The following is a 20,635-nucleotide window of genomic DNA, read 5'->3' as shown; positions in this document are numbered from 1 at the left end:
GGGAACGGATGAGGTGGCTTCTTCCAGCTCTAAATATATGAACTTCTCTGTATTGGACACTGAGGAAAAAAGGGAGGAAATAACTGACATGGTCACCACCCTTGAGAACCAGACAGCTTTGTCGGAGACATGAGTCTGGAGACACAGCTTGAGAACTCTACCAGGTTGTATATAATACAGGATAAAACATGCAGGCAAACGATAAATGTAATATAGTTCCAATAGGAAGGTCAACTCTTCTTAGGGAAATACTACAGAACGAAGGATGGCACATGGATGTTAACTGACTCGCTCAGATCACATACTTGTAAACATTTGATGCCTGCATGTTCCAGACTTTGAGTCAGGAGCAAAGGATGCAAAGATTATAAAGGAAAAGAAACAGAAACTCAACTTTGAGGAGCTTATAGTCTGTTGTAGGAAATAAAAAGAAACCTGTCCATATAGAAATCTATTTACATTAATTATAAAATTATAGATAAATAGAAGATGAATTTGGAAAAAGACAGTAATAAGCTAGTGTTTGTTACATATGTTGTCTCATTTGGTCCTAACAAAATCTCTATTAAGTAGATGAGTTATTATCCTCATTTTATACCTAAAGAAACTGAGGCATCAGGAAAGATTTCATATAGACACAGATGAATTCAAGTAGTAGAGCTGGATTTTCTCAACTCTCAGTCCACTCCACTACTCTGACCTTTTAATGGGCCAAAATATAAGTAAGTATCACCACTGCGGAAAAAATTGGAGGGGGCAGCTGGGTAGCTCAATGGATTGAGAGCCAGGCCTAGAGACGGGAGGTCCTAGGTTCAAATCTGGCCTCAGACACTTTCCAACTGTGTGACCCTGGGCAAGTCACTTGACTCCCATTGCCTACCCTTACCGCTCTTCTGCCTTGGAGCCAATACACAGTATTGACTCCAGGATGGAAGATGAGGGTTTAAAAACAACACTGGAAATCTGTTTGCCTTTCAGTTCTCAAAGACAATAGAGATGATAGGAAGGGAGGAGAGAGAAGAGAGAGAACATAGAGAAGATAGGAAGAGAGAAGAGAGAGGAAGAGAGGAGAAAGAAGGGGAAGGGAGGAGAGGAAAGGAAATGAGAAGAGAGGATAGGAAAGGGAAGAGGAATGGATAGACATGGAGCATAATGAGGAAGAGACAAGAGAAGGGAAGGAGAGGGAGAGGAACTGTGCCAAGTTCTGGGTGTACAATGATAAAAAATAATACTCATTGCCCTCAAAGAGTTTATATATTCTAATGGGAGAAGACAACAGATATGAGGAGTGGTAGACCAGGATGAATATTTTGGTTTCTAAAGTTGTAAGTGATGGCATAGAAAATGGAGTCGTGGAGTAGCCCATCTTTCCAGGATGAATTTGATTTGTTTCTAGAACTTGTGGGTGGGGCAGGGAGGGGAGGGGGGAGAGCAGAGAGGTATCTGAAAGTCGCAAATACTAGTATTTTATTTGTTTTTATTTTTTGATAAATTTCTACATAGATTTTTCAAAGTTATATGATCTAAATCGTCTCCCTCCCTTCTTCCTTCCCCGCTCCCAGAGCTGACAACCAATTCAATCTGGGTTATACATGTATTAATCTCGCAAAGCATCTTTTTATATTATTCATTTTTGTAAGCAAATAATCTTATAGAACCAAAACTCCACCATGAATGCCCAGACGAGCACCCACTAGTATTTTAAAGACCACACATAAATACAAGGACATTCACACACATCGTTGATTCGCCAGAGAAAAATAATAAATCTGCAGCACCCACACAAACGAGTGTCCATGATGGCATAGTTTAAAATCCACGCCAACCCCTTTTGGGCTGGTGGGCAAGGACTATGATAGCCAACAGCAGATAACGGCAGGGAGTCCGAGTACTGTGGTACGGGAAGGAACAGCTTGATGTGGGATGAAGCTGGAGAAGTAATGCTATTTGCTATTTTGATATAATAGTATTTGTTTGGATTGAGATAAGGCTTAAAAATTCAGCATCTGAACATAGACCTCAAAATTGTTGCTGATTCAACTCAAGACTTGTAGAATCTTGGGAACTTTGTAACAGATGGTTCTTTTATAAGTGAACTGGGCTATTTTGAACAGGGGGAGCCAGCAAACACACAGAGTTTAGAAAGATAAGGAAATTTTTCTAAGGAGAAAATACTCCAGAGAGGCAGATAAAATGAGAAGGCTATGCAGAGAGAGCATGGAAAGTTATTGTAATGCATCATTGGGACTGGGAAAAAAGCATGATAGGAAATAATGAGGATTCAGATGTTTCTGAAAAGTGTGGACGTGACCGAAACACATCGGAGAAGTGAAAAAGCAATGAGCTTCTACTATTGATCGCTAGGAAAGGATGGAAAGTAGATGGTCACAGCCATTATATCGAAAGCTCCCTTACTTGCTTATTGATTTCAAGTCAGATGAGACCAGAGAGGCCATCTCATCCAACCCTCTTATTTTACAGAGGAGAAAACTGAGTCCCAATGCTTTACACAGATAATAAACAGCAGGGTAAGGTTTAGAGCCCAGATTCTCCCAACTCTTGAGCCAGAGCTATGGGTGTCTTTAATGGGATCGTTGTGGAAAGCATCCCATTCTTCCCATCGTTAACTTGACATTGAAGCTTCATTTCAGCCTCTAGATATTTACCAATGGCAGGATTTGACCCGTTGGTTGTAATCAGCTGAATCAAAATAAGCACTTAGTTCTGAATGGCTATATGTATATATTTTTAAAATTTTTTTTTTAATCTTACCTGTCTTGACCTCTCAGAGAAATGCTGTGCAGAAAAACAAAGTGTTACTGCTGCCTTTTTATAGCATAGTCATTTTTGGATATATGTTCCTGCCCACACCCCACACCGTCTCTCACACACACGCACACACATGCGCACACACACACACACACACACACATCATATGAGTCCTTCCATATTTTAAAGAAAAACAATTAAGCAAATGCAATTCACCAGCCCAATTGACCTCCTCTGACTATGCGTCCTTCTGCTCACCTGCCCTGGTTAGTTCAGGGCACTGCAATTCAGGAAGAAGTATTTTAATGGTTAGAGGAATGGTTAACATTTGAGGAAACAAGCACGACTAGTAAAATCATTCATATTACTAATAGATTTAAAGTACTCCCAAGGACCATTTGCTTCAGTCAGGGGTCTTCATTTGAGCACTAAATCTAATTTCCTGTAAGATCATGGATGTAGAGATAGAAGGAACTGCAATCCAGTCCAAGCCCCTCATTTTACAGATAAGGAAACTGAGACCTAGAACAATCCAGGGATTTGCCCACAGTTCATTTTCTCTTTTCCCAGGATCCTTATTGGTTTTTCTGTTCCTCAGAGTTAGTTTATAATCTTTTCACAATGATTTCTTAAATGCCTGCTGTATGAATAATGTATCATGATTCCAAGTTATCTGAGATTTAAAACAAATATAAAATGTGCCTCTCTCTCTCGGGATACTTCCAGTAACTCGACAGTACTTAGACACTCCAATAGTGCTCTCCATGGTGGCTTCTCCTCAGTTGATCAGTTTTCAAGATACTTTTCATCCCGTTGGTCCTACACCTGAAATGAGCTCTTATTGGTAGCAAAGGACTTGGATTAATTTCTTGAATTGATTTATCCAGTGCTCCAGTACATGTGCTGGTGGGTTCCAGCGGCGAGTCGTCGTCTGCCAAGACGAGAATGGATATGCTGCAAATGATTGTGTGGAGAGACTGAAACCCGACGAGCAGAGGTCGTGTGAATCTGGCCCCTGTCCTCAGTGGGCTTACGGCAACTGGGGAGAGGTGAGATTCTCCACTACCTTCTTTACACTTTGTTTTTGGGAATGGGGGATTTGGGGCCACCCCATCATTTGTTGGGGTTTTTTTTGGAGGGAAGTTGGGGAGAGAGACTCAGGGTGATGTCAGCACCTGTGATTTCTTTCACGTCCAAACCCACCTCTAAGGAAACACTCAACGATGATGTTTATGGACAATTCCGATAATTTATCTCATTAGACAGCTACCTAAGGTTACGTGACTCGCCCACTATTTTATGTCAAAAGAAGAATTTAAATCAAATTCTTCCTGTCTCTGTAGACAGCTCTGTCTATTCACCTGTGCCATTCTCTTTACAGTTTATGCATTTTTTTAAACCCTTGTACTTCGGTGTATTGTCTCATAGGTGAAAGAGTGGTAAGGGTGGGCAATGGGGGTCAAGTGACTTGCCCAGGGTCACACAGCTGAGAAGTGGCTGAGGCCAAGTTTATGTATTTTAAAGGTGGTGAAACCACCTATAAAATCTGCTTCCGGCATTTACTAATCTAATCCAAGCTACCAAGTATTTATCAGTCTTCTCCTGTGTGCAAGACTTTGTTTGTCTGGCTTTTTAGGGGTTTTTAAAAATGATTTATTTTTTCAAGTACATGAAGAAACCGTTTTTGATAATTGGTTTTTGACATTTTAGGATTCAGATTCTCTTTCTCCCTTTCCCCCCTCTTCTGAGAGGCAGTTGTATTCAGGATTCTTAGCTGGGTCTTGATTATACAAAGACAATACCCCGCCTCCAGCCTCTGCCCTCATTTAAGTCCTCCAAATCTCACTTATTCCATCTGTAAAATGGGGATATTATTGCCTGCCCTACCTGCCTTTCACCATCTGTAAAATACCTGCCCTATGTGTCTCAGGATTATCAATTGAACCGCATATGTAAACAACTTTGCAAATTTTAAAACTATCTAAATGGTAGCTCTGATATTATTGTTCTTGTTAAATTCATTCATTTGGATTAGCAAGGCAGTGATCTCAAAACAGCAGCTATTTTCTGGCTCTTTGAGGAAGCTTTGACAGCCAACCATTTGGGGGCCTTTTAAAGGTGTTTTAATCATTAAATGAGTGATCAATAGTTAACATATGAAAACACTAGCTTGAACAATATTGACTTTAGCCTCATTATTAATGGGTTTAAAGCATTCCCAGAGTTTATTTTCTTAAGCGAGTAAATGTTTTCCTCAAGCCTTCTTTTCATTTAAGTATTAAGCCTATTTTTCAAACAACTGGAGATTGTGGTGATTTTCAACCAAGGGAAGAAAACTCAGAGGCCATTTAGTCTATCACTCCTTCATTTAAAAAAAAAAAAACCGAGATCCAGAGAGATAAAAGACTTGCCCAAGGTAACAAATCAGTGGCAGGCCTGGGATTTCAATATAAATCCCGCCCCCCAACTTCAGTTCCAGCTCCTTCCATTGTAACTTGCCACTTCTTTTCTCTGCTTCCTTGGGTTCAGAAAAGACCTAATATTTCTGAATTTGAAAAGTTTTAATGCATGCAGTGCGATTCTTCCCATCTGAGCTGTGTTTTCTCTTTGGAGTGAATAATTATTAATGCATCTTCTATTTTTTAACTCCTCAGCTGTTGTTTGTTCAAAATTCTAATTTGCTGGACCACAAAGTTTGTCTTGAAGTAGCTAAGCCCATTTCTAGCAACTTCTGAATTCCTAGGATGAAACAGAGAGACCATGTTGAGCTCTTATTTTGTCTTAACTATAAATATGTTATATTGTAGACATCAGGACGGAGGGCTAGAAAAGCTATGAGAAAGCACACAGAAGACCATTTGAGCCCCGTGGATGTATCCGTCCAAATACTTGCCTCACTAATACAATGTGTTTACATTTCGTTGTGTTAAACATGTAACTCAGAGGCCACAAGCAGCGCTCAGAATTTTGGTTGGCTTCCATCATCTCATATTGGCAGGCTCTGCTAAGAGAACAGAAGAGGAAGCTCTGCTTGGTGTCAGCATGTACATGCTTCCAGTTTCCCTGAACTCCTCGGAGAGCAGATCCCGTCTCTTACGTGAATCTCTCTCCTGGGATTCTGACTAAGCCTCTACTATTGCAGAACCATCAAGAGAGGCCCTGAGTTGTACATGATTTATGCTTTCATCGCCAACCAGAGCATGCACTTTCTGTTGGAGACCTGGCTCCTGCCATCATGGCCTCTTGGAAGTGAAATCCCTTTCTCCCCAGCACGGTTATCCAAGAAACACAATTCCCTTCCTCTATCAAAAGGCTTTGATTTCATCAGAAATCAGAACTTCCTCTCATATTCCCACCAACTTGCTTATTCATCCTTTTGAAACGTCTGTTTATTCAAGGAATGGAGTCAGCTTTGAAACTCTTTGATGCAATCCCAAAGAGAATATTAGTGATTGGAATAAGGAAAAATTCCTTGAAATAGTTGGCAATTCTTAGATGTATATGCTTAGATTTTTCTTCTAAATAAGCCTTGGGTATTTTAGTCCAATGCAAGGAGCCAGTGCTCTGGAGTTAGAGGTCCCAAGTTCAAGTCTCCCTTCTTGCACTACCTGTATAACTTTGGGCAAGCCAAAGTCTTGCTCTGAGTCTCACTTCCCTAGTGTCTCAGCTGAAGAGTTTGCACCAGTGATTCCCAAAGTCGGCGCCGCCGCCCCTTGGTGGGTGCTGCAGCGATCCAGGTGGGGCAGTGATGGCCACAGGTGCATTTATCTTTCCTATTAATTGCTATTAAAATTTTTAAAAAATTAATTTCCAGGGGGCTAAGGAATATTTTTTCTGGAAAGGGGGTGGTCGGCCAGAAAAGTTTGGGAACCCCTGGTTTACACCATATGGCCTCTGAGATCCTTTTCAGCCCTAATTCTAGGATCCCATCACACAAAGTTTCCCTTCACTTTTAGTTAAGTGACCTTCTATATATGTAGACCTCTAAGCGAAGGTGGTGAACTGGAATGGGGAACTATTGCCTAGAGTACTTTATACCTAAGGAATTCCAGGGCTCCTTGCATTCATGTTTGAGCTGCTGTGCTTGGAACAAAAAAATACCTTCGTCTGTGCGCCAACATGCTGGTGATGGTCCTCTCTAATTAGCTGGTCTGATCTGTAAGCATCCATCCCAGGGTTTTTTCAGTGGAAAACACACATTCTGGAGCAATTTGACAAGATCCATGAAAGCCTGTGTTTGCTGGCCTCGCCAAGAAGCCTGTAGGTCCTTTCCATACCATCTCGAGACATTAGAGTAGAACATTGGTGGAGATAACCTATGATAGACCATCATATTCTCCATTCAAAGCGTGGTCCTATTTACCAAACACCTGCTCCATCCTCAGTTATCCTGGGATTCCATTTTGACTGAGAAATCGCCAATACAAAACAAGAAAAAAACTCCCCTTCCCCTCTCCGCCCATTTGTTGTTGGGATGACCTTTACCCACATCCACTGTCTTTCTTTCAGTGCACCAAGCCATGTGGAGGAGGAACACGGACAAGACTGGTGGCCTGCCAGCGCCCAGATGGGGAAAGATTCACGGACCTGAGTTGTGAAATTCTGGATAAGCCACCAGATCGCGAGCAGTGCAATACTCATGCTTGTCCTCAAGATGCAAGATGGAATTCTGGCCCTTGGAGCTCGGTACGGACCTAAATCTTAATGTTTGTTCGTTGGTGTCTAGGTGCTCCATAATCCATCTAACTAGACATGCCCTGTGGTGTTTGGGGAAAAGCCACTGGGACAGATGCTGTTGTGTGTCTGGCGTAACCTCCCTGATGATAGACTGGTTTTGGTGGAAGGGATGGTAATTCTGCCAGGTCAACAGAGAGAACTTAACAGTTGGGTCCCCTTCCCCCAACTTGGCTCAAAAGGGCAAGCACATACATTTCGTGGCTAAACATGGCATAAAACCAAAGAAGAACATAATCCACAATTTCATATTTTTAGACTATACCCAGTAACAACTATGGGATGCACCTTTCGGCATCCCTCCAGGATCTGTGATCAGTACAAGCCCATCCTCCCCTCTCCTCTGATGTAGACCATGACCCCATCTCTACTCTACTAGATAGTTTCATGAATTGCTCTAGCTCCCCACTCCACATCTGGTCAGCCAGTCCTCTGCTGACGAATCTCTTATGATATATTAGGGACAAAAAAGAAAATCCCTTTGATTTTGGCAGACTGAAGACTTGGGCTCAAAGTCCTTAATTTCTTAAGCTAAATACCAGCATTTTTTTGTTTGAATATATTTTGTACAAGTGGAACTTTTTGTGGTTTTTTTTCTCTTGTGATTGAATAGGGCAATAATCTGCTTACTGAAGCCAAAGCAGAATTGGATCCAGCTATCTGATGATAGCCGGTGTTCCTTCCTTTTTTTTTGGGTTGAGTGTGCAGAGTGACTGACTCAGTGATTCCTGAGACTGTTGCCTCTAAAGCAAGCAAAGGGAACGTAACGGTAGAATCAAAGATTTGGTGACTGTCTAGTTAACCCGAATGTTTGTGCCTACGTCGACAGTAAAACCAGCGTTACCACTTTCTCCCTTCTAACCAATCTTAATGTTTATTGAGACTATACTTACAAAGCAGACACGGTGAACCCATTGAAGGAACTGGGAGATTTGATGGCTGTTGAGAATCTCCAAATATTTTCACCTATGTTGACAGTCAGACCAGTTTCACTTTCCCTCTTCTCCCCAACCACGGTCTTCTTGATCATTAAGACTACCGACGAAGCAGACAAATTTCATGATAGTTGAGATGCCTCCGATATTCCCAACCTCACTGTGACAGCAGTCTGAATGAATACTGAGACTGTGCCCATAAAGCAAAGGGAACATGGTGGGAAAGCTGGCGATTCAGTGGTTGTAGACACGTCCTCCAGTGTTTTCATCTACAGTAAGACAGTAAAATGAGCTTGACCATTGTGCCCCTCTAATCTAGGCTTCTGTCCCTACTGACAAATGTGCCAGTGTAGACGCTATGTATAGACCACTGGGACAACTCTTTGGAAACAGAATCAAGGACTTTGTAAATGTCGTATTTCAGATGATTAAGTTGTACACTGGGAGGGAGAGACACCTGCGATCTGGGATGGTTACTCAGTAAATGCAGTAGATTTTCACACGAAGACAGTATTTGCACTAAACTCCAATTTAGCACTGTGTTAAATCATTGTTAGTTAGCAGTTTTATTTTATTTTATTTTATTTTTAAATTCAATATGGTTACGAGAAATATTCTCTACCATTATGAAATAAGTCACTTAGTAGGGACTGTTTATGGACATTACTGGTACTTCATATCATTTCTGAGGATGTAATGATTTTGGTCTCTGAGATGAAGGTCTATAGCGCTGGTTATGTAAATATAATATTCAGAATAAGAGTGAGCCTAGAAGAATTTAAAGTATAACCTCCCTTACCATTAGCTAGATCGCAAGCATAGAATTCTTTTCAAATGCCCAAGAACTAGGTCTGAAATGCCCCCGATTCTCTGAAATCTACAGATCCGTAGTATTTCTTCCCTCGCATTATTTGGCTTTTGACAACGGGACAGAGAGATGTTTTGTGGAAGATCATGATGCTGAATTAGCAATGTGAGGGTCAGTCCCCCCTAGGTCCTTAGTAGAGAATCATGCATTCTTTAGTTTATTTTTAGCAGGCATTTGTGGCCTCTTAGCCTAATGAGTTCCTTAAACTTAACTAAACTCCCAATTTTTAAAATTTCCTCCTTCAAGCTTGAAGATGGAGGCTGAGTAGCCCTAAATTCTTTTTCCCTTGATTTGAAGAATAGACCTAAATTTACCCTAGTGATCTACCTTTTAGATCCATAAATAAATCTTTATACTTATTCTACGTAGGAAAAAAAAACTATTTGGGAAAAAGAATGAGGGAAGGAGGGGGGAATGTCAAAATCATTGTGTTTTAGAGGAGGAACAGTCCTCTGAGGGATTTTTTTTATCTTTGTTATCTTTGCCCATCGTCACAGAGCTAGCTAATATTTTGTACAAACACTTGAAAAATGTCACTTCAACAGAGCCCAAACTTAAGTGACTCCTCAGGTTTCCACAATTGACTCCAAAGGTAAGGACTTAGGGACTGGGGACTTAATTTTTTTTTTTAATTAAATAGAAGGGAATATGCCCCAAATATTGCCAGCTCCTACTCCCAGCGCCTTTGGGTGTTTCTCTCACTTTGGGTGCTCCCAAATAGAAAGATTTTTTACTATTTTTTAATCAAAGCTTTTAGTTTCCTAAATGATGCCCTTATCCATGATTTAAAAACAAGGGGAATGTTCAGACGAGACACCTCCATTGACCAAAGCAGGTCCCCATTTTCTTTGCCATTTATACTCCAAGAATTGCCTCAAACGTTGAGTCGTTAGGCGACTTGTCTGGGATCACACAACCTGGATATTTTGGAGGCAGGACTTGAATCCAGGGGCTTCTGCCTTTGAGGCCAGCTTTCTATTTACTCCTCAATTCTACTCCTTATCTTGGGGTTAGGAATTGGGCTTAATTCCAGATCCAGTCTACGTGATGTTGGGAGCCAGCCCTCTCTCTATACGAAGCCTCAGTGTTTCTCCTGATCCCCTCTAGAAACAGCTGGATTGCTTTGCTTTGGCTAACAACCATTCATATAAAAATAAAGCCATAAGCATAGAAGTTTAGGTTTCAAGATAGAAACATGTATTGTCTTAATCAGTTTTCAAATGTATAATTTAATAATAATGAATTGAAATATTTTGGCACCTGCTCACTCTTCTCTGAAACACTGGCACGGAGGGCGAAATATGGTGCTTTGTTGCCTTCGTTCACAGAAAATCTATGGGCACCCCTCTTCACTCCCATATGTGAGCAGCTCCCATCAGCATTAGCGGTGCTTTAAACACAAATGCCTTTTTGCGATTTTCTAGTTCAAGTGGACATTGACGCCCGATTTTCCAAGTCAAGTGGACATTGACGTCGGGCATTTAAAAAGCGGCTTGCCATGCCAGTTACAAGCGAGACGTGTTTTTAATCAGGTTTAAAAGCTTAAAATTGAAAATGCTTTAATAGCGACATGGGCCCTGAGTGGGATGTCCTAACAGATTTTTTTTTTTTTGCCAAATTTCCATTGCTGGGTTTCAGGCTTCGTGTTCCTTTCTGTGGGTGCTATGGTAATATTTCTTCCTGACTCTAAATTGAATCTTACCTCAGTCAATTCTACCAATAGCCATAAAACTGCTGAAGGCATTTATATTTGGTGCTTCTATAATCAGAATTGTCAATCATGCCAAGATTCTACTCAAGGTGGTAACATGTTGCTTTGGAATAGGACTTTTTGCAGTTTCAGAAAGTGACCAAATCTCACTGTTAGTTTCTAAGAGATGTGCTCTTCTCCCACAAATCACGCTTACAAAATGGAATCAGTCCAAAAAAAAAAAATCACTCCTCCAGGCTTCCTTGTGTGCAGAAGTTTACAGGGACAGATGGATAGGGGAATAGCCTCCTTCAACGGTGGTACTTCATGAAACTCTTCCAAACTTTCCACCAGGCTTGTCAAATAAGCAGTTAGATTTCCCAGCCTAGGTTTTTGGGTCAAAAGTAAAGGGCCAATGGGGGCAGCTGGGTGGTAGCTGGATTGAGAGTCAGGCCTAGAGACAAGAGGTCCTAGGTAGTGGATTGAGAGTCAGGCCTAGAGACAAGAGGTCCTAGGTTCAAATCTGGCCTCAGACACTTCCTGGCTGTGTGACCCTGGGCAAGTCACTTGACCCCCATGGCCCACCCTTACCACTCTTCCACCTAGGAGCCAATACACAGAAGTTAAGAGTTTAATTAAAAAAAAAAAAAAAAGTAAAGGGCCAAGTGGCCGTGTTCCAGGCACAGTTTAAGTCTCTCTAGATTGAGGCACCCCAGTTTAGAGCCTTGAAGAATATATAAAGAAATTAATATGCAAATGTGCTCTTCAAATTTCTGAAGTTTAGATTGTAGAGAGAATGCAATGGAAAGAACACTGTCTCTAGAGGCAGAGGACTTTGGTTCAAATCTGAAAGTGACCATATCTCTGAAATGAATTATTTAGTCCTTTTACACCCCACCCCCCAGAAAAGCCTATGCCCTTAATCCCTAGGTAGGAGAGATCTAATGAGTATACTTAATGAATCCCAGAGGAAATCAGAAGAGCTCTAGAGAGTAAAAGTATGGTCAAGGGATGGTAGAACTATCCAGAGAATTCTAGAATGCCAAGATATTAGATTCATGTTTATAATTAAGATGGAAAACAAATTCTGTGGGCAATGACTTCAGGACTCATAATGGGTCTAAAACCATTCCCTGGGCTTTCTCTGAATAGACTTTATTGTACCAGTAGAAATTGCTTAGTCCATTTGTTCATGACAAACCTATAAACTCTTCTGTGACAGAGGTCTGGTTTAGGTGCCTTTGAAATTATACTTGTCAACTTGGATAATGAGAATGGATGAGCTCTTAAGGACCAAAGAACTAGGCTTGGGTTGCTGCCTAGCTGACTTATGGATTTGTGCCTACCTCATTTTCATGTTAAAGTGTGCAACTACTGTATGTAGTCCGAGGGAAAAGTTTGACTGGTGTTTTCAATCACCTCACTTGCTTCCAGCTATTAAAAACGAGATTGTAAATATTACTATCATTTTTGAACACCTCTTAAAAAAAACAGTCGAACCTTATATTGCCTGGCTATCTTGAGCAATATAGATCTCTATGTATTTATGTGTAATAAAAACATATTTATTTTTCCAATATTGTTATTTAATTTCATATACAATGTTTTAAGAATCAGTGTTTTGGGCAGCCTTCAAAGACAAGTAGAATGTAATAAAAAAATGCATGTAAATATTTCCTTGGCGTTAATAAAAATATATATTTACATTTTGTAAATCCTCCCCCCCTTCCCCAAGAAATCAGAGTAACCGAATGACAATTTTCATGTAATATGATAGTTTCAATTGTATATGTTGAAATGATATTTTTCTAAAACATTTCTGACTTGGAAATGGTACTTGGTGATATAAACAAAGACTTTTGGGGGCCAAATGTTTTGTTGATTTTTCTTTTCTAATCTTCCTTGTACTGATTCAACATTGGGTCTCAGTGATAAACTATGCATGAATTTCTTATTGTGCTCATGTTGATGGCTTTAAGCCATAACCAGTGGGCAACACAGGATTGGGAAGAATGACTCCAAAGGAGAGAGAGGCTATTGGCCAGCTTTTTCATTTACCTATTCTGCATGAATCTGATTAGGCTATGAAAATACCTTGTTCCTTGGATTCAAGTAGAAGAATAGGGCGTATGTTAGCTTTCATTTCCATTCACTTGAGATACATTTTATTATTTTTAAAAAATAGCTGATAGGACAGTTAAGTGGCACAATGGATAGAGAGCCAGGACTAGAGAAGGGAGGTCTTGGGTTCAAATCTGGGCTCATATTTCTTATCTGTGTGACACCCTGGGCAATTCATTTAACATGAATTGCCTAGCTCTCACCATTCTTCTGCCTTGGAACCAATACTAAGTTTTTAAGACTTACCTACTAAGTTATAGACCTGTTGTAATCTGCATTGGTGGATGAATTCCTACCCCAATGAAGTTTTAGATATTTAATGCATTGAAATATTGATTCCCTGCTAACTCTCAATGTTAAGATATCTTTCGTGTGATCAGTTAGTTTTAGTTCAACATTTTCTTGGAAGTAAATGGATTCTTTTTAGGAAAAAAAAGTAAGTCTAAGGCACTCGTTGACTATTTTAGGGCTATAGCATCACCACAATTCCATATAACTATCTTCTTCCTTTCAGTTACAATGTCAACTTGAAAGCTAATAGTATGAAATTTGGGAAGATGGAATCCTTTAATGGCACTGGGAGAGTCTGAGATTGGAAACAAAAGTTGGCCATCATCATTCATTGATCTCAAACCTTGACCAACTTGGCTGGCAGTCCCATTCAAGTATTTGAAATAACAAGATTGGGGAGGGGAAATAGGTAGGAGTGGTGGCAGGTAGGTGGTTCAGTGGATTGAGGGCAAGCCCTAAAGATGGGAGGCTCTGGGTTCAAATGTGGCCTCAGACACCTCCTCACTGTGTGACCCTGGGCAAGTTGCTTAATGCCCATTGCACAGCCCTTACCGTTCTTCTGATTTGGAACCTACAGTATTGATTTTAAGATGGAAGGTAACATTTTCAGAAAGAAGGAGAGAGGGGGAGGGAGAGGGAGGGAGGAAGGAAGGAAGAAGTGAAGGAAGAAGTGAAGGAAGAAAGGAAGAACTAGATTGACTGTACTTAGGTTACATGGAAATGGACTCTTCTGAACTTTTAAAATTTTGAATGTAGAAAATATTTAAGATGTGAATGAGATCTAATATTTATCTTATATCATCATTATCTGATTAATTTTAATGTTGCTTCTCTGATAGCAGAATTGGGATTTTCTACATTCGTATCATTGAATTATCACCCCTTTTTAAGAACAGAATTTATTGATGCTTCTCACGTAGATAACAACTCCTTTTTAAGTTTAGAAAATGAGAAATTCTATCTTTTTCTTTTTTTCTTTATAGAATTTAACATGAGAAAATCTTTTTTAGGTAGCCTGGTGATTCGTAGTTATTACCTAATGTTTAGACATTTTAATTTAATTTAGACATTTGTTTTTTAGACATTTTATTTTTTATTTAGACATTTACATATAATACCTATAAGGCAGCATTGTTTTGTTTTTTGTTTATGTTTTTCGAGTCTAAGGAATACAAGGATGGGAAAGAGAACTGAAATAGAAATTTCACAAACACTGTCTTCATGAAAGGTCTACTTCCTTTTTACCAGAAAAGACATATTCGTTGTTCATAACTAAGGTGAGGGAAATACCATAGAATCATCGACTTCAGAGGTAGAAGGAGCCCTCTTATCGGCATCAGAAATAGATAACCCAAAGTGATCATTGCAATTGCTCTTTAGGAAATTACTAATATGTTCTAGACTCCCTGAGGGCAGCCACCATGCTTTCTTCCTTTTTACATTCCTAGTATAGTACCCTCCATGTACTAGATGTTCAGTAAATGTTTGTAGAATTGACTTGCTATCAAGTTATAGTTCCTGAATTTGCTAGCTTTGCCTCAGTTCATCCCCCCTAATATATGGTCCCAGTTTCACTGGATTGGGCGTAACTGGTCAGAATGAGCAGTTGAGTATTTTTTGAGGACCCGAGGCAATGAGATCCACCTTAAAGGCACAGTCCCTCCCTCCTACTAACTGACATTTCAAGGCAGCCTCGCCAGCATCCCCCCCGCCTGCATTTTTCTATTTTTGTGTTTTTAAGTAGGCTGAAGGAGAGAGGTTGGTTGTTTGACTCTGAGGGGGAGGGTGTTTGCTTGCTGATTCACGTCACTGGGATAGCCTTTGTGGAGGCAATGGGAACACAGAAGAATTTTGGAATGTAGAGTAGGAGGGGCAGTTTATTCCAAGCTGAGCTGGTAAGAAGGAAAACATTAGAGTTGAGTAAGGGCCGTCATGAAAAGATTACTTGATTGGGACGGACAAGGGAAGGAAGAATCAAAGTTTGATGTTAATACCATGCCATCTCCCCATCCCCACTTCATCCCCCTTTAAAGCCCAAACTACTGAGATTCAGCTACTGTTTAGAGAAAAATAATTAAAGGAGAAATAACATTTGGGTTTTATATTTTTATAATTCAACCTGCACTTCTTCCCCCCACACACACACACCAAAACACCCCCCAACACACTGTGAATTGCCATTAGCACATATATTTTGTGTGTGCCCAAGGAGGAGTTTAATAAATGCTTTTTGGTTGATGCATAGGTAGATAGAAGCGTATGGCCTAATAGAATACAATAAAGAGTGAGGTAGTATGGAGAAACAATGCTAAGAATACTAGTTTGGGAGTCAGTGTATCTGGTTTGAATCCCAACTCAGCTCTTTACTCTTTGTGTGATCTTGGTCAAGTCACTTGATTTCCATGAATCTCATTTTCCATCTTTTATAAAATGACGTGGTTGGACGGTCCCTTCCAAATCTCTAAGTTCAATGATCCTATGACAATGCCAGACATAGACATGATTTAACCCTTCTAGCACTCCATAGGAGTTAGATTGATACCCTTTTTGAAAGGGGACTTGCCCATCATTTTTCTCTCTAAAATGGCACTCCTGCATAACTGAGAGCACCTCCAATAAAATGGGCTTCTTCTCTTGCATATAGTAAAGAAAAAGGATTGGAGAGAGGCAAAAAAAAAAAAAAAAAAAAAGTAAGGTCAAATAAATGGGTACTTTATTCATCTCCATCGTCAACAGCAGGGCTTTTGATCCTGAAATGAATGTTCTCTCTGGCATCCAGAGCCTCCCTTGATCTGGTTATTTTACGAATGCCAATAAAAGAGTTAGAATGAGAGTAAATTGTCTTTTCTTGGTGGTGGCGGTGGGGAGGAAGGGAGCATAGGAGCAGCCCAGAGGGATGTGTTATTAGTGACATGTTCTGAATATCTAGTCCAAGAGATGGGAGAGCGAAGAGAATGACTAGAGAGGTGTGCTCATGGCATGGGAAACATGGGCTTCGTCAGCCAGATCTACTCAAGCCCCTCCCAAAGTAGGAAGAGGGAGAAGGGGGCGCCCATAGCTTTGACAGGCAATGAACCAGCAGAGTAGAACACTTTTCCACTTATGAAAATATTTGGATAGAAAACAATAGACTTTTCGGGTCTCCCAAGTGGCTAACCCGAGGCTTAATGATTAGCTTTGCCTTCTGTCCTGGTTGGGGAGGTTGGGGGAGAGAGCCGAGCTGTGGTCGGCAGAAAGCTGAAGGGCATCCCTCCGTGCTGGAGCAGTAGAGACAACAGGTGAAAAGAGAGTAGCGGACAGAGTCCATCTGGGCCAGACTTAGGTGTGGGGAGGTCAAAGCAGCCACTACAAAGCGACTTTCCTCTTCCGTCAGAACGCACAGGTCAAGTTTCTCTGGCTAGTGAAGCAGTGCCTGTTGGAGCTCCCCGATGGGCCAGGACGGATAAGCTGTGTTTGAGAGATGGCTTGTAATCAAAGATACTACCTCTCCCCCTTTTTAAAAATTTTTTAAAATATTTTATTTTGAGTATTTTCCCCTAGTTACATATTTTATGTTCTTTCCCTCTCCCCCAACCCCCCCCAGCCCCTCTTAGCCCATGCACAATTCCACTGGGTTTTACATGTATCATCGATCAAGGCCTAATTCCATATTATTGATAGTTGGACTAGAGCAGTGATTCCCAAAGTGGGCGCCACCGCCCCCTGGTGGGTGCTGCAGCGATCCAGGGGATCGGTGATGGCCACAGGTGCATTTATCTTTCCAATTAATTGCTATTAAAATTTTTAAAAATTAATTTCCAGGGGGGCTAAATAATGTTTTTTCTGGAAAGGAGGCAACAGGCCAAAAAAGTTTGGGAACCACTGGACTAGAGTTATCATTTAGTGTCTACATTCTCCCCCTTTTTTTTAAGGACTTGAGAGGGGTGGAGAAAGAGGCTTCTAGTGAACTTTCCTCCTTTTAGCCATGGAAAATAAAATAGATGGGTAAGGTGATTGTTTTTGATGTGTCATCATTAGGTCAGTCTAGCCAGTAACAAGTTGTAGAGGTCCATTGTGTATATTTAGTTTTAAGCAAAGATACTGAAAAAATACTTGGTGATTGAATTTATCTCAATACCATTTTTAAAAGGAAATTCTTGCATCTGCTGTATGTCTTCTTTGAGGGATTGGGGAATAGAGACAAGGCCAGGATCTCGTTTAGACATCGTCCCGGTCTTCCATTTATAAATTATAGTTTATGGAATGGAAACCACCAGAATATATACATATCTAAAACTGCAAGTAGGACTATTGATACCCTAGGGCAAATTTGGTTGAGAGTAGCTCGGGTTGGTCAAGTAGTTCAAACTCGGGTGTTCTGTGAGAAAGGGCTCGCTACCCCTCGAGAGGCCAGGAAATAAGGTGGGGCCAGAAGAAGCTACAGTGAGGTAACCCCGAGATAGCTGCCCAAGCTCAGAGGCTCCAGATATTGGCGGGAGCTTGCAGGAATGACAGGCATTTTGAGAAGGGCTCATTTTCCGCATTTCAGCAACCTGGGGCAAAGCCCAGTTTGCCCATGTTAGGTACAACACCATTCACAGGCAACCCAAAGCTGTGCCCATCCATGAGACATAAGGGATTAATATTTGTCCAGAAGCACCCAGTGTGCTTTGCCATTGCTTTCAGTGTGCATTGCCATTGCATTGAACCCTAAAACAGAATTTGCAGTGAAATCAATCAGATCACCAAAGATTTTCATCTTCAAATGACCTTATAGGTCATCTCATTGAAGCCTTGGTCATCCAGTCCATCTCCTCATTTATCAGGTATTAAGGGGCAAAACCAGGACTCAAACCCAGATCCTGGGACTTTACATCAAGCACTCTCTGAGTGCGGTGTGATAGATCTAAAACGGATTCCTAAGACCAGTAGATGATTTCCTTAGTGAGATAACTTGAGCCCTAACAACCACCCATTCAAATGAAACCTTACCTGGTGGCACTTACTGGTTCTTCTCCCTCGGTGTTCTGGCCTGTCTCTGTACACAAAGTAAAGCCAGAAAATTGTCCATCTAAATCGGGACCAGAGTACCCCAACCCTAAACTATATGAATCATTGAATGGGTTAAAGGCTTGCATCCTGAAATCACGAAGGCTCCATGCTGTTCTTTCATTATGTGATTCCATGATTGGTGACTTGAATCGTTTCTAAAAGACCTTATTTCAATTTTGTTTATGTACGTACAGAAAAAAATTAATTCAGATGACAAGCAAACAATGAATGGGATCTTTTAAAACTTTGGGTTCACTGTGCATTAAATAGTTCACAAATGGGTAACCAAACCAAGATGACTTCCTGGCTCTCTCTAATGACTTTGGGCTGTCCAAGAGGAGGAGGAAGAGAACAGAGAAATGTGGCACTCAAGATTGGGAGCTGGCTAGGTAGACAGCAGAGAATGTCAGAAGCAAACAGAATGGAAGGATTCTGGCTTTCTAGAGTGTGGACTTAGAAGGACTGATTACAGGGGCCAGGCTGGGGAGGGAGCCAAGGTAAGCAATGAGAGGAAGGTGAAGTACTGTGAGAATGGGGAGTGGTAAAGGAACCAAAGGTCCCAAAGGGGCCAAAGAGCAGATGGGAGAGGTGGAAAGGTGCAAGAGGAAGGACATTAGTGTAGGCAACTGAGGGGTCAATCTCACTGGAGGCAAAACATTACTGAGTGATGGTGTGGTTCTTGGCATGGCTCTATTTGTGGGTGGCAAGTTGAGATGAAGGTCACTGTACTTGAATGAAGAGTCATTGGCAGGCCAAGGTCTTCAAAGTTCTTCTTTGGAAAGGCAGCCAATCTCCCAATATATTTATTATTCCTCTCTTCGCAGGACTTTTCCTTTCTTATTTCATTATGCCTTCACTCTAAATCTCTTCATTGAAAAATGGTTTAAGAGAGTCTAGGGCCATGTTGGCAAACCTATGGCTTGCATGTCAGAGAGGGCTGCTCCCTTCTCCCTCTCCATGCTCCCTTAAGGACATTTCTCACATCACCCGCCCCTCTGCCCAGCAGCCCATTGGGAGCGCTTCCTGCCTTCCTCCCCTCTCTTGGATAAGGGCAGGATCGGGGAGTTGGGGGGGCCCTATATGTGGCATGAGGGTTGCAATTTGGTCTCTAAAAGGTTCACCATCCCTAGTCTAGGGGATGAATGACTAAAGTAAAAATGGAGCATTAGCCTAGGAAATAGGGATTCGAGCTGAGATTTCATTGATATGAGGAATTCCCAGGTGAGGACCGTCTCTCTTCCAATCTAGGTCAGCCACCTCCTCTGTTGCTAATTGTAGACAGTTGCTCAAAGATCTTAAAGGTTGTCACTTGCCAGGGTCACTCACTGGTGTGTGGCCAAGACAGGACTGACTTCAGGTCTTTCCATCTCCCTCCCTATTCCTACGCTGTTCTGCATCTCATTATTGGACTAGTTTTGTTTTGTTTTTTAAAGTTTGAGTCTTGACAAAAAGCTAGAGCTGGATGAGACTGTCCCAATCTGCTCCACTCATTATTTCATTTGAAGAAGATGGAGACTGTCAGAGGCCAACAGAATCTAAGGACTCCAGCTTATTTGGAGATGTTGACTTAGAATGACTAATTACAAGGGTCAGGCAGGGTAGAGAGACAGGGGAAGCCAGGTACGGGTAAGGGATTCGACCAAGGTCAGACAGCCTATAGCATTAGGATTTAAACTCCATGTCCTAAGATTTTGAACCCAGTGCCTTTTTCTGTTCAGCCATGCCAAACATAGACTCTGTGTGATGGTTATGAAAAGGATGGTTTTCCATGAAGTCTTCCCCCTACCCCTTGTTCTAAACCTTTTCCTAGGGTTCCCTGAGTTATTCCAGTCCCTTCTTACATTCCCCTATAACCCTCAATCTCTGTAAGCCTTTCTTGCAGCCTTGTCCATAGAAGAAAAAGTCTCCCTTTGATTCATTGTTCCTCATCCTTAGCCTAGAGAAAGAACAAAGAAAAGGTAAGGGTCAAGAATTCCATATCTGAGCTTACAGGGTTTTAAGTAAAAGACCTGCTATGTCTCTAATTACTTAGCTAATTGAGGGAGTCCCTAACTTCCCCTACCCTAAGTCCCCTCATACCCTAGAGGCCATTTGGAACCCAGCTCTCTCTCTCTCTCTCTCTCTCTCTCTCTCTTTCTCTCTCTCTCTCTCTCTCTCTCTCTCTCTCTCTCTCTCTCTCTCTCTCTCTCTCTTTCT

At 41.2% G+C, this 20,635-nt stretch overlaps 1 protein-coding gene across 1 annotated transcript in view; it reads left to right on the top strand.

Annotated features, from left to right (window-relative positions):
* The window catches only part of ADAMTS9 (ADAM metallopeptidase with thrombospondin type 1 motif 9), a 223,766-nt gene that overhangs the window by 127,164 nt on the left and 75,967 nt on the right, over positions 1-20,635 (top strand). Inside the window, exons 28-29 of the mRNA XM_044675724.1 lie at positions 3,657-3,818; positions 7,279-7,455. Coding sequence (XP_044531659.1) covers positions 3,657-3,818; positions 7,279-7,455 — 339 coding nt within the window. The remainder of the gene's footprint in view (positions 1-3,656; positions 3,819-7,278; positions 7,456-20,635) is intronic.

The sequence above is a fragment of the Gracilinanus agilis genome, chromosome 1, assembly GCF_016433145.1.
Source record: "Gracilinanus agilis isolate LMUSP501 chromosome 1, AgileGrace, whole genome shotgun sequence".
Lineage (NCBI taxonomy): Eukaryota > Metazoa > Chordata > Mammalia > Didelphimorphia > Didelphidae > Gracilinanus > Gracilinanus agilis.
This window is presented reverse-complemented; position numbering and strand designations above follow the sequence as displayed.